General features: G+C 41.5%; 1 protein-coding gene and 1 long non-coding RNA gene across 2 annotated transcripts in view; one reads left to right on the top strand and one right to left on the bottom strand.

Moving 5' to 3' along the window:
- The window catches only part of CNTNAP5 (contactin associated protein family member 5), an 820,239-nt gene that overhangs the window by 548,586 nt on the left and 257,735 nt on the right, over window positions 1-13,918 (top strand). The window contains exon 13 of the mRNA XM_034654380.1: window positions 744-944. Coding sequence (XP_034510271.1) covers window positions 744-944 — 201 coding nt within the window. The remainder of the gene's footprint in view (window positions 1-743; window positions 945-13,918) is intronic.
- The window catches only part of LOC109490651, a 55,664-nt gene continuing 50,263 nt past the window's right edge, over window positions 8,518-13,918 (bottom strand). The window contains exon 3 of the long non-coding RNA XR_002144005.2: window positions 8,518-8,597. This is a non-coding gene — a long non-coding RNA (uncharacterized LOC109490651). The remainder of the gene's footprint in view (window positions 8,598-13,918) is intronic.

Here is a 13,918-nt window from a genome sequence, read left to right as displayed (position 1 = left end):
TCCTCATCGCTGCATATTATTTTATTGTAAACCTCTTAAAAGAATTTTTCTGCAAATAGAGGAAGCATAGAGAATTAAAAAAAAAAAAAAAGAGGAACTTCAGCTAAGCACCTTGTATGTATAGTGTGGATCATTCAATCTCATCGTTGTTGATAAGGTGTATTTTACAGGTACTTTCTGTAAGGAGATCCTTCTGTGTACAGCAAACATTCGATGTGATACTTGTGTTTCTGTGAGACAGTTATCTATGCTAGTGTTTGTCTTGTGGCAGAGTGTGTGTCAGTAGCTGGAAGCATGGGCTTTGCGATCAGACACCCTGGATTCCTATTCTTGCTTAGTCACTTGTGCATGGGTAAGCTGCTCAGTCCTGCTCATTCACTTTTCCTTCATTTCTAACATGGCATTTCTAACTTCCTTCCGATTTAGGTAATGCCAGTTTAAATGAGATGATGGACATTAAATGCTTAACATAAAGGACTCCACAGATTTAGTTCCTATGTTTGTTAACCCCCTTACTAACTCTGCGTGGAACTCTATGAGGAACAGAAATTCTCTGGTCATTTTTATTTGCATGAGTGGAACACTCAGGTGGATCGATAGCCCCATTTGGAGCCAAGCATCACATTGCTTGTGTGATCCTCTTCCCCACCCCCTGACCCCCAGCTTTACTGAGTTATATAAGTATGATCTTCTTTTGACCTTCCTTCTAATGTCTACTTCCTTGGGTTTTGTTTTCCGGACAGAGGACAAGATTTGGACCTCAGTGCAGCACAATAACACAGAGCTGACCCACGTGCGGGGTACAGACCCTGAGAAGCCCTACACCATGGCCTTGGATTATGGTGGCAGCATGGAGCAACTAGAAGCCATGATTGACGGCTCAGAGCACTGTGAGCAGGAGGTGGCCTACCACTGCAGAAGGTCCCGCCTGCTCAACACGCCAGGTAAGGCTCGCCCCGATTCCTCTGCATGAGCCACACAGGGTGGCCACAGATAGGCCTGGAAAACACGGAATGTCAAGAAGAGTAGTGTTTGCCCACAAGGGGGCTGCAGTGATGGTTGTTCACTGTGTGGTGAAAATAAATGAAGTCAGGAAAGGATTGGGGATATACTCATGCTGGCTCTGATTCCCAGGTGTGATGTAAAGGAAGCCTCTCGAGGTAGCCTCTCAAGTTTCCATACTCACCTTCAGAAAGAAAATGGTGACAACGCGCATCTTTCAACAGTTGAGAAAATGGGAAGTTTCTTGAGATCAGTAGCACTTGAAGAGAGCATTGAACTAGACATAGATGGTGTGGAGGTGGGAAGGAATGTTTCTGGGAAAGGAAACAGCATATGAGAAAGCACAGAGGATCTCAGCATATTCACCAAAGAACAGCGAATTATGTGCAGGGCAAGAGATGCAGAGGGACGTGGTATCAGGCAAGGGGGTCAGGAGGGCAGAGCAGGGACAGCCCTGTGTATTTGCAGTACTAGTGTTGCTTGGAAGGTGCAGGCCTCAATGGAAATGACTCTTTTTAAAAATAAAGTTTGTTCTTTGAAAACAAAACAAAACAACCAGCAAAATAACTTCTACGACTACTTACCAAAACCGAAAAGGGTTTTTGCGGAATGTCCAGAGGGCTTTGTCAAAGTTCATGGATGCTCTGGGAGTCAGTCATTTTTGTGAATAATTTCACCATTTGTTCCATGGCACACACATGCGCACACACACACACACACATACACACACACACACACACACAAGCCATGAATCATAGGGTTGTGGAATATCCAAGAATGGTGTCACAGTCTGTCACCTCAAAAAATTTACAATCCCATGCTTGGAGGTTAGGAATTTTGAAAGGCTTGAGAAGATTAGACAGTGGAATGTCAACAAAGGAGAAGTGATAGAAGCCTAACTAAATATAACACACCGCCTCACTGATCTAGAATCTTTAGGAAAGACGTTGTTCCACATAAGTGAATTTTCCAGATAACTGTCACTTATCCCTTTAAGCACCAAAAATGTTTTCAAAGAATTTTTAACTATTTGAAATGAAAATCTTTATCAAATGGATTACACGCTTCCCTGCCTTCTTAAACAGAGAGTTCTGAACATAAAATGTAACCTTTTCTTGATGACTCAGGATCATCATTGTGAAAATCAATTATTGTACTCTCCTTGGATTCAGCCATGCTCACAGGGTTGATTAGATCTGAGGCACTGGTTGCTGTCCCTCTTCCTGGCGTTCTTAGATGTTGCTGCTTGAGAGGCTCAGTGTGTATACTTGTTCGTATTTCTTTCTGTCCTGGCTGTCAAGACTGCACCTGTCACTCTCGGCACTATTCACAGTACCTGTGTCTGGGAAAAACAACCTACCCCCTTTTCACTGTGTGCCTTCCAGTTTTCTAAGGATTGGGACTGATAGAATGTTAGGAAAAATAGGATTCTGTTCATTCAGACCACAGATTTCCTTTAGTCTTATGTATTATGCGGTATCAGTTTGGTGATACTATTGCCTTTTTATGTGCTTTTTTTTTTTTTTTTAAACTCAGGTGTCATGAATTCCCTGGGCATATTCAAGTGGGAGGGCATGGATTTGGGGGCAGACCATACTGAGAATGACTCTGCCTCTTACTACTTATAGAAACTTGTGCAAGTTGCTAAATTTCCACTAGCAATTTCAGCACCTGAGCAATTTACACAAAACCCTCAACTAATAAGGCTGATATGAGGACTCCAGGAAAAATGTACTCTGCACTCCTTACACTGTGCCTGGTACTCATTAGGTGTTCAACAAACACTGGGGTCTTATTTCTTTCCTCCTTCGCAGCTTCCATCCCAGCAGGGAAGGTCCAAACTTGCACTGTAATGAGAAACAAGCTCAAAGGATCACTTTATTTCTATTTTAATGGTATAAATAGAATAATTATAATAATTATAACTCATGCATGCAGATAATCTCACCACCCAGAGACACCAATGCTGGATTTAGTTGTGCATCATTCCAGACGTTTTCCCATTTTGTGCAGTCACAAAAACACAGTGAAAATATATTGTCTATATGTTGGGGTTGAGAATACTCATTAATCCTCTTTTCCCCCTTGGTTTATGAATCAAATGAGGTAGATGAAGGAAGACAATGGGAATGGGCACACAATGTCTACTTTTTTTCTGGTGGGCTGGCTTGCAGAACATGGTGTAGACCAGGCATTGCTTGTGTGGAGGGTGGGAATGCAGACAGACAGCCCCGTAGAGATGTGGTCCCAACCTGACACCCCTCAGTGCAGGGACGAGCACTGACTTAGTTGGACTTACCTCACAGAAACAGGGGCAGAGATAATAAATGAGCACCATTGTAGGCACGTGAATCCCAGAGCCAGGGCCCAGCGTACTACCTTTGTTGAGCTGCTATAACAAAATATGACAGATCAGGCTAATAAAAAACAGAAATTTATATTTCATGGTTCCAGAGGCTGGAAGTCCATGATCAGTGTGCCAGGATGTTTGGCTTCTGGTGAAGGCCCTCTTCAGGTCACAGACAAATCACTTTTTGTTATATCCTTACATGCCAGAAAGAGAGTGAAAGACCTTCTTGGAGTCCCTTTAAGAAGGGCACTAATTCTATTCATGAGGGCTCTACCCTCATGACCTAATCATCTTCCAGGGGGAACCGCCTAATATCATCGTATTGAGGGTTATGTTTGCAACATATGAATTTTGGAGGGACATTAACATTCAGTCGTTGATAGGCACACACTTGGAAGGTCAGTTTCCTCATCTCTCTGTTTAGGCAACCCCTTTCCCATGGGGAAGACCACAGAAAGAAGGGGAAATGAGTAGAGTCCATCTCCTCCTTAGCTACCTGCTGTATAGAAGAGGTGAGGAAGTCTCTCACCTGATGAAGCCAGAGCCCCCAGTGATACTGTTTTATTACCTTATTTGTTACACACACACACACACACACAGAGGCACGCACACACACACACACGGTACACATCTTTCCATATTAGTAAATATGACTCTATATCATAATGTTTATTAACAACAGAGTCTTCCATCATATGGACATACCACAACAGATAAACAAAATTAACACATTTATTTTGGACATTTAGTTCTCTCTCTCTCTCTCCCAATATAGATGCTGCAAGAACATTTTTTTGCACATAGATCTTGTGGACAAAGCTGATATGTCCTTAGGATAAATTCCTTGAGGTCCCATTGCCAGGGCAAAGAGTGTACACATTTTTAAGGCTTTTGCCATATTGACTTCTGCAACATACCAAGTTTATACCAATTTATACTCCCAAGAATACTGTGGGATTGAGTACCCACTTGTCAGCAACATGTATCTTGTTTTCTCTTTGGCAATCTGAAAATGCAGAAGGGAGTCAAAGACAATCATAGTTTTGTTTAATTAAAACAATGTATAGTATGATTCCCTTAGGTTATTGGAGGGAGATATAAGAAGAGAATGTGGAGGATGCTGTATTTGCTATAGATTCTCCTCCATATTACACACAATAGATAATATAGAGAGGAAATAAAAGAAGGCAAGATGAGGGAAAAATAAATAACTGTTCAAGTGGCCACCAATGACTAAGCATTTCTTATATTAGCAGCTATGTCTGGAGAGCCTTATAAACATTATCTCTAATCCAGGCAAGGGCTCTGCACAGTAAGGGTTGTTACCCCATCTGGATTTCAGGAAACTGAACCTCAGAGACAGGAAGGTGCTTGATTAATGCCACACGCTGGGGAGGGGCAGATCAGGCTCTTGGACTGGGCTTCACCTGTGGTCAAAGCAAGGCTGCCATTTCTGATACACCCTGCAAATCTCAAAGAGCCAGACCTTAGAGGGAAATCAAGTAGTCAGGATAAACATGAGTTTCTGTGATTTTCCTTATTTTGCAAGGAAATGTAGATGAAGAGAGAGAAGAGGAGCCAGAGCCCCCTCTTCCAAGTCCCTGTGATTTTCAGGGCGGCTTGAATTAGGGCAAATTTCTAAGTAGCTACAAGAAGTTTGCAGCACCCTTGCCGAGGTGCAGGAGCTTCCAGGACTCGCATGCACCCCTTCCCAGGGTGGCCCTGAGGACCTCCACAACGGCATTCCCAGAGCCTCTTTCTGCCTGCTCCCACCTCTGGTTTTGGTTCCATTCATCTAGGAGCAGCAGAGGGAGGAGGAAAAGGAAGGCTAAGTTCAGGCCTGGCTGGTTCACCACTGTGTATTTTTCATTCAGTCAGTGACTGAACCATGACACTGTCATTTCTGACAGTTTCCTCTGATATTCTTCCCCCAGAGCAGCTAATAAGCGCCAGCCAATGGAATATGTCATCTGTCTCTTTAACTGAAGGTTTACACTAGAAACTCTCTTAAGGACCAGAATTCCAAGCCACAGGGAAAGGTGTCTTTGCTATTCCCATGCATCTTTATAGTTGTCTTCCCTATGTTTCTACTTATTACCCTGAGCTTTACGCAGGGCCTGCAGTCCTGTGCTACAGAGACGTTTCCAAGACAGGATTCATCAGCCTGCCAGTTGTCAGGGCACTTTGTCGCTAGGAGAGGAGGTGTCCGCTTGTCCCCAGGAATAAAGGCTGCCCTGGTTGAGCTCAGGCCTTTGTCACTGTCAGCACCTTCCTTGGAATTTTGCCCAAGCCTGGGGTCCTGAAGGTAACATGTGATTAGCATATGAAATGAAATAGAACCCAGCTCAGGAAACACTCACACAGAAGACACAGAAATAAATATTGAATCCACAGTCTGGAGGATGCTTTAATCATGTGGCCAATTAGCTCTATAACCCACAGCTTCCCCTTGCAAGGAAGACAAGATTGAAAAGGGCATCAGAAGGTAATCACCTGGGGAAGCCCAGTGCCCAGGTCCCTGCTGGGAGTGAGGATGGAAAGTACTGCCTATCCCAAAAATCTCTTCTATAGTCTCCATGGCACCAAGAATTCCCTCATTAGATTTTTTTTCATTGGAGTGTGTCTGGTGTATGTATTTTTTGTACTTACCACTCAGTGTAGTAAAAGTTTATTTGGAAATACCTTTCCCAATAAACCTGTGAGTGCTCTAAGGCAGAATGAAATGGTTTGAAAATGCATATGAAAATTGAGACTCCATTACTTTGAACTCTAATAGCCATAGGACAGCTTGAGCTGGAGTTTACTTTGGTTCTGAAAAGAAAGCATTTGCCAAGCAAATCAGTGGTGCAGACAAGTTTGTCATGAGGGTTAGGTTCCTCAATAGAACTAATTATTCAGTGCTATAGAGTGCTTCAGAGTCCTCATTTCCCTACCTGCAATGGGTGAACATCACTCCTATTCATTCATTCATTCAGGCAGGCAGGCAGGCAGGCAGGCACTTGAGTGGTTTCCACCTGGGGTCAATTGCTTTATTGCTTTACCTAGTTGTGTTCCCATGGATTTGAAAGCACTGAAATCCTATTTTTTTTTTTTTTTAGGAGAGGGAGAGGGGAAGGGAGGAGCAGAGAGAACCTTAAGCAGGCTCCATGCCCAGCACAGAGCCTGATGTGGGCTCAATCTAATGACTCTGAGGTCATGACCTGAGACAAAATCAAGAGTTAGATGCTTAACCAACTGAGCCACCCTGGTGCCCCTAAAATACTATTTAATTTGAAGTCTTCCAAAACTTTCTGTTTTCTTCTTTGTGATTATTAATTAGTGATATTTTAATGAGTTTATGGCTAACTATATATAATATGTGATACATAGTTTAGGTTATATATAAATATATAGTGTATCATGTATGAATATATTATATATACACAGTATGCACTATAAGGTACATATTATATAGTATATATTATGTAATTGTATATCTACTTATTATATACTTTTTGTACATCCAAATGTATCTGTAAATGCACTTGTGTTTATAAACCCTCATCCCTATCTGTAATATTTGGCTTCAGTTCTGTACAAACAAATGATCAGACTTAGAAATCTAGGTAAAGAATTGTGATAGAGAAAAGTCAAATTATGGATAGAAAAAAGAGCTTTTCAGGATACTCTGGGGTTTATTTAACTTTAAACTCTTTGTCCCCAGTATTTGTACCAAACATGATCAATTAACAGATGATTACATTTTCTTTCAAACAGTAAGTATTTATTGATTTTGATGGTGACAAAAGTATTTTGTCACACACTTTTCTGTCCAGTGGGAATGAAATTCTGAAAAATGAAGTTCTTGCCCACCTGATTGTAGCAGGGGTATGAGAGAGACAGACAAAACACCCCCCCCACATATATTCAGTTCATGAGGAACATAAGGAAGAAAAGTCAAGAAGCAAAAGAAGCCTTAAAGTGACCAAGCATGGGAAATTCTGCTTTGTAAAGGGGCAGGAAAGCCTCCTGGGTTAGGAGGGATGTGCCGTAGAGTCCTGGGTGAAGGGAGGGTGTGGGCCATGTGATATCTTTGACAGAAGATTCTAGGTGGAGGAATAGCAAAGAGGACCAGTGTGGCTAGTGGAGAGAGAAGAGGGAGAGGGTGATAGAAAATGAGGCTGGAGTGTCCAGAGACTAGATCATGACAGGCCTAGTGCTATGGATTTTATCTTAAGTATGCAGGGAAGTCACTGGAACACTAAAGTGAAGGATTACTTTTCCTCTTCCTGTTTCAAATCCTAAGGCAGTCAGTTTATTTAAGTGAGGCTAAACTGGGTATCCATAATTTGCTAAATGCATAGACATTTTAGGTCACTCCCTATGCCTGGTGAACTAGAAATAGCTATGAGCTCCCTGAGGACAGAAGCCTTGTCTTATACAGCTTTGATCCCCACAGTCTAGCTCAGTACTGTCAGCAAAGGGCTTAGAGGCCCCTCTGGTTACTTCTGATCCATGGCAGTACTTTTGTACATGTTCCCTCAATTACACTGAGTTGGGATTGCACTGGCCCCTTCACCTACTATTTTACTACCTCCCCTTAACCCCACCACACTCACAAATCCTAGAGGTCTCTATTGGAGCTGGAATCCTTGTCCTCTGCAGCACACCCCTTCCCTTCCCCTCTTCCTTCCTTCCTTCCTTCTTTCCTTCCTTCCTTCCCTCCTTCCTCTGTCCTTCCCTCCATTCCTGCAACACACACACACACACACACCCAATGGATAGATAGATAGATGATAGATAGATAGATAGATAGATAGATAGATAGATAGATAGAACGAACTAATCCCAAGGTCCATCTTGGTCCTTTCATTATTGTCACTATACTACTTAAAACAAGAAGAAAACATCTCACAGATGGAAGGAGAATAATAAGAGGAGGATTCAGCTACCCAAGAAAAGGTTCATTTTTTGTTTTATCAATTGTTATGTAAAAACCACCATAAAGCTTAGTGGTTTAAAACGATGGTAACATTCATCTTGCCCTCCAATCTGCAGTTTGATCAGGTGCCAGTAGGATTTGCCCATCTCTGCTCCATCCTGGGTCACCAGAGGATGGGGCGGGAGCTGGGTGTGCAGTCATCCAAAGTCTCACTCACTCAGTTGGTATGGCTGTTGGTTGTGTCCTCAGTTTGGGCATGTGGTCTTTCCATGTGGCTGCTTGGTTTTCTCATATCACAGTGGCTGTGGCTCAGGGACAAACGTCCTAAGAGAGGGGGAGGGACAGGTGGAAATTATAATGCATTTCTTGCCTAGTGTTGGAAGTCATGCATTATTATTTCTGCCACTTTCTAATTATTAGAAGACGGTCAGTCAGGCTAGCCCACATTAAATGGGAGGCAAATTTCATTCCATCTTTTCATGGGATGAGTGTATGAACATGTTTTAAGACTACCATGTCTTCTTCAAAATTTTGCATGGATAGTCAACTAGTCTAAGGAAATAGAGCAAATGGAGGGCAGAATCAGGAGCTCACAGCTCTCCAACTGAGGGTAGGAGCTGGCACTCTGATGTCCTGCTAACAGTGGTGAGTCAGTTCTAGTTTAGGCTACAAACTAGTCTGACTCTCCATTTTTCCCTCTTAGGGACCTTTGTTACCCTTAAAGTAGTATGGGCAAAATGTGTTTATAAGAGTTTGCCATAGGTCTTAAAAAATATAAAGAGACTATCACATGAATCAAGTCAGCGCATTTTACTGTACATGAAAGCCACCTTTCTTAATGTCCTAATAATTCACTCTTGGTGTTTTGCTGGGACATAAAGTCAAAATTAGAGGTGGGTAGATTTTACAAAGAATACATACACCTTGGTTGGAGCTAGAGATGTGGGTGTGTACCTAAGGAAAATAGAAACTATCCCACATAAATTCAAGAGATGATATGTGCCTCATTGCAAATGAATTGCTTTCCAGACCATTAATTATTTCAGTAGTCAAAGTGGATTGCTCAAGAATCAACATTTGGACCCCGCATGAGATAAAGTTTTTATTTTTCACACTGCTCTATGAAAGACTGTATTTGCTTAATTTATCTTGAATGTACTTATAGGAAAAAGAGTTCTTTTTTCTAATCTTAAGACATAGTGCAATGGCAGCAACATGAAAAGAGCATGAATTTTGGAACCAAAGAAAATAGTATGAAATTTTACTTTTTTTACTTCTTAGCTCTGAGAATGTGAGCGTGTTACATGGACTTCCTGAGCCCCAGTTTCCTTACTTATAAATGCAATAAGATAGATGCTGTATCCTGCTTATGGTAGACATTCAAAATACTATGGTTATTTTAGGCAGTATTTTATCATACTTTCAAAAAAGCAAGGAGAATATTATTCTCCTAGCTACCAGGAGAGGGTCTCAGAATCCAGCTAGATATCTGTTGAAAAAGTTGAATTTGGGAATCTGCCTCTCGTTGGTTTATGGGCATACTTACTTTTAAGCTGCAGTTTAGGTATTTGTAAATGTGATATTTACCCATCTAATAGCACTGTTGAAAGTTAAAGTTAAGTCTATGCCCCCCCCCCTGCCGACCACTCAACTCCATTCATCTTTCCGTTTTTCTCATTTCAGTAAATGACATGATCCAGTTTCTTAAGGCCAAGACTAGCTCACTTCCTCCTTAACATTCCCATTCTTACCCAGCATATCATCAAATACTAAAACTCATCAGTCAGAACTGACTTTGACCCCAGCCTCTTCCCTTATTTCCACTGTTACCACTTAAGTTCAGACCTCTTGATCTTCAGACTGGACAAGTGCATCACATCCCTGCTCCTCTCCTATCCCACCCTTACCCCACCTCCCTACAGTTTCTATCTCACACAACAGACAATGTGATGACCTTTCCAGAAAGAGATTATATAAATCTGGTTTTAAACCCTTCCCAGTGCCCCTGAAACAGAACCCTGACTCCTTACCATTGACCTACAGAGCTCTGAAGGCTGAGCCCCCTCCCCGTTCCTATTCTCCCACCTGCTCTCTGAGCATAGCCCTATATTCTTTATTCTGTTCCTTGCCAAACTAGCCCTCTACATCTTAAACTGATGCACCAGCTGCTCTCTCTATTCAACACTTTAATTCTTCTTCCCATGATTAGCTCTCAACTTAAATTCTACATACAACTAAAGTATACACTCTATCATTCTTTATCACTTCGCCCTATTTTAGTATTCTGTGTAGAAGTTATTAATACCCAGTATTTTCTATTTGCTTGTTTACTGTCTTCCTCTGTCAGTAGAATGTGAGCTGTATGAGGGAGAGACCTTTTTTGACTCATTCAGCCATATTATGCCCCAAATGCATAGAGTAGTAGCTGACACGTAGCAAACATTTAGTAGGTAGTTGTTGAGTGAATAGAAGACTCCACCTCAATTAATAGTACCACTAATGTCCATATTATGTCAAAGGACCCATGATGTAACAAGTGCATTTCACTAAGCCTGCTGCAGAAACCCTTGCAAGCAGAAAACAGTTTGTGAGTGGGAAAGGTGGGACTGGGAGGTGGGAGGCACTGCCCCACTTCTGGCTCCAAGATAGTCTCTCTGTGACCTTGAGCAACTTACTTACATTTTAATGGGCTTCAAGTTTCTGTTCTTTAATCCTAGTGGGTTATATTTTATTTTCTTCAAGTGTCCTTCCCACTGTGACCCTTCCTGCCTATACTAACCACTACAAAGTGAGTTAAAATACACATTACAGTTTGTTACTTTCTTGTTACCATAAGGAACTGGAGGAGCTGGTAAGACAAACACCAAAAAAAAAAAAAAAGATTTTTCTGACTCTTAAGACAATGAAATATGGTAATTTATTTATATAGTAGGTGATGTCTTTAATACCTTCATGCACCTGATCTTCTCCTCAGAACATATTTTCCATATGGTAATACTGATTTGTGCAAAGAAGATGTGAAACCTCCCTAAAGTCATAACAAGTCAAGAGTAGTGGGGATAACAGTTTCTTACCTTAAAAGTATGTATGCATGTATTAGACTAGTCACTATTTATAAACGCTTCGGTGGTTGTGAGGTAGTAAAGAAATGCTATGATACCAACTGCACTGATGAGGCCTGCCAGTCTACAGTCTACACAGACTTTGTGCATAATGGCATCTCATCTTGTTATGGAGATTTAGGGCTAATGCTGGATTTTCGTCCCACCTGGGCTCTCACTATGACCGTGCCAAAGGGAAGCCAGCAGTGTGCTGATGAAGAGCCCAGGCTCGGTTTGCCCTGGCTCAAGCACTTGGTGTATTTTGTGTCAGCTGTGTGACCTCAGAATATGTACTCAACCTCTGCCAGCCTCAGTTTCCCCATCTCTAAGCATGAAGACAGCAAAAAATAAATTATTGCACCCACATCATTTCTAAGGATGAAAATGGTTGGGAATTTGCACTCTTAAGTTCCCAATTTACCTAGTTCATTTGAAATGACAGAGGTGTCTTTCTATACCTAATTCCTACTGTCCTCTCACTTTTGCTGAGATACAGGAATGCATTATGGCATTTTTATTCCTCCATGCTTTCCTGTGAGTGTGTGCATGCCTCTGTGTGTGCGTGCATGTATGCGGGCCCGTGTGCAAGCACATGTGTGTGTGTGTGTGTAGGATTTGATGAGAGATACCGTGCAGTATGCTGGGTGGTGTACAGATGTCAAAACATAATCTTAGTATTGCACAGTGGAAACATTTTAGGCTCTAAAGCCATAGATAGGTAGATAGATAAAAATAAAAATACTGACCCCCCCCCCACCGCCACTTCCTTGCTGAGTGGCCATTGTCAGGCCATATAACCAAAGTCTCTGAGCCATGTTTTCTCATCTGCAAAATAGGTAATATATTAACCTTCTAGACTTTTAGACTTTTTCAGGGATTGCAATGCATTTATAAAGGGGTTGGCTATAGTGGCTACTACCATTTAAGGAGCCTGTGCTGTTTTCAGTAGACTTAGACACAATATTTATAAGTCAGAAAGATGGAGAGTGCCCTGGAAAGGAAAAAATCATTTCTACTTAAGCGAATCTCAGAGATTTTCTGTGGAAAAGAATCACTTCTTTTTAGACACAGCATGGGTAGGAGTCACTGTGATGGGGGAGGGCATGGAGGGAGACCATTCTTAGGGAATGGGGGAGAATCCTATTTAGGAATGAAGCAGTTGAGGCTGTTGCTGCTTACTAAAGTGAGGAGGGACAGAGGGTGGGAAAGAAGATGGGTAAGAAGGAGGGAGGGCCTTCTATGTTGTAGATACTTTGCAACATGCTTCTGTAGATGAATTCCATTACCTCCACTGAACGAAGACTGGAGAGTGATATGATAGGAAGATTAGCCATATGACTGTAAAGAACATTGACTGGGTCAGGAGGAGACTACAGATAAGGAGACAAGTTAGGCCTATCTCTTTGGTCAAGGAATGAGGTAAGAAGCGGGGGGACATAGAAATAGGGAAGGGAAACAAAAGAATGATTGCTCTTGGTGAACAAAAGAGACTTAACCAATGCCATTCAATGGAAATGTTGCAATTTTCTAATAGCTACATTATAAACATAAAAATAAATAGATGAAATGAATTTTAATGCTATGTTTTATTTGTGAAAATAATCCAAAATAGTATCCATTCCATGTGTAATTAGCAAAAGAAAATTATTAAGATTTATTTAGCATTATTTTTTATTCCAAATCTTCAAAATCTGGTGCACATTTTGCTTTTACAATACATTTTAATTCATATTGACTACATTTCAAGAGCTGAATAATTACATGCAGCTAGTGGCTACCATATTGGATAGTGCAGGTCAAAAATATTTTTATTCTGGATAAGGCTTCCAATGCAAGACCAATAAACAGAAAAGTTGGCGTTAAGAGGATGGAGGGAGTTGATTCTAGTAGGGAATAAATTAGATTTTGTACTATGTTGATTTTAAGATATGGGGAGGGAAGTCAGGTCAACAAGTGGTGCTGAAGCCTGAGGTTAGAGGTCAGAAGTGATAAGATGGCAAGCGACCAGAGTAGGAGGCATCAGGTCCGTTAAAAAGCACAGTAGGGCATGCTGCTTAAGGAAATCAGGTGTGTGTGGGGGGGGAGGTACAAGAAAGCTGTAAGCAGAGAGAATGGGGACCTGGGTTCATGTGATAAAAGAAGCTCTGTGGGAAGCAAACAATGCTTGAGCCCTGGAGCTCACATAAGTGCAGAGAGCAAAGGTTCTAAGCAACAGCCATAGAAATATTGTTGGGGGGAATCTCTGCAGCTCTAAGGTTGGCTTACTATAAGGAATACTATACTCTCACTGTCTGGAAGGTTGGTGTAAAGGCACAGAGGGGGTCCAAAGCCCCTGCATCTAGATGTGGTAGACCAGCCAACAAGAGAATCAAGAAATACCACTTTTATTAATTATTATAACAATAACAACCCCAACAATGATGTCTGCACCTGCCATCTGCTAACATATGTGTATGTGCATACATAAGCATACAGATACATATATACATGCATGCATATATATGTGTGTATATATATTTACACACACACAAATTATATTCTCAC

The sequence above is a fragment of the Ailuropoda melanoleuca genome, chromosome 2 (genome assembly GCF_002007445.2).
Source record: "Ailuropoda melanoleuca isolate Jingjing chromosome 2, ASM200744v2, whole genome shotgun sequence".
Classification (NCBI taxonomy): Eukaryota; Metazoa; Chordata; class Mammalia; order Carnivora; family Ursidae; genus Ailuropoda; species Ailuropoda melanoleuca.
Note: the sequence above shows the minus strand (reverse complement) of the source record. Positions and strands in the feature narration are given on the sequence as shown.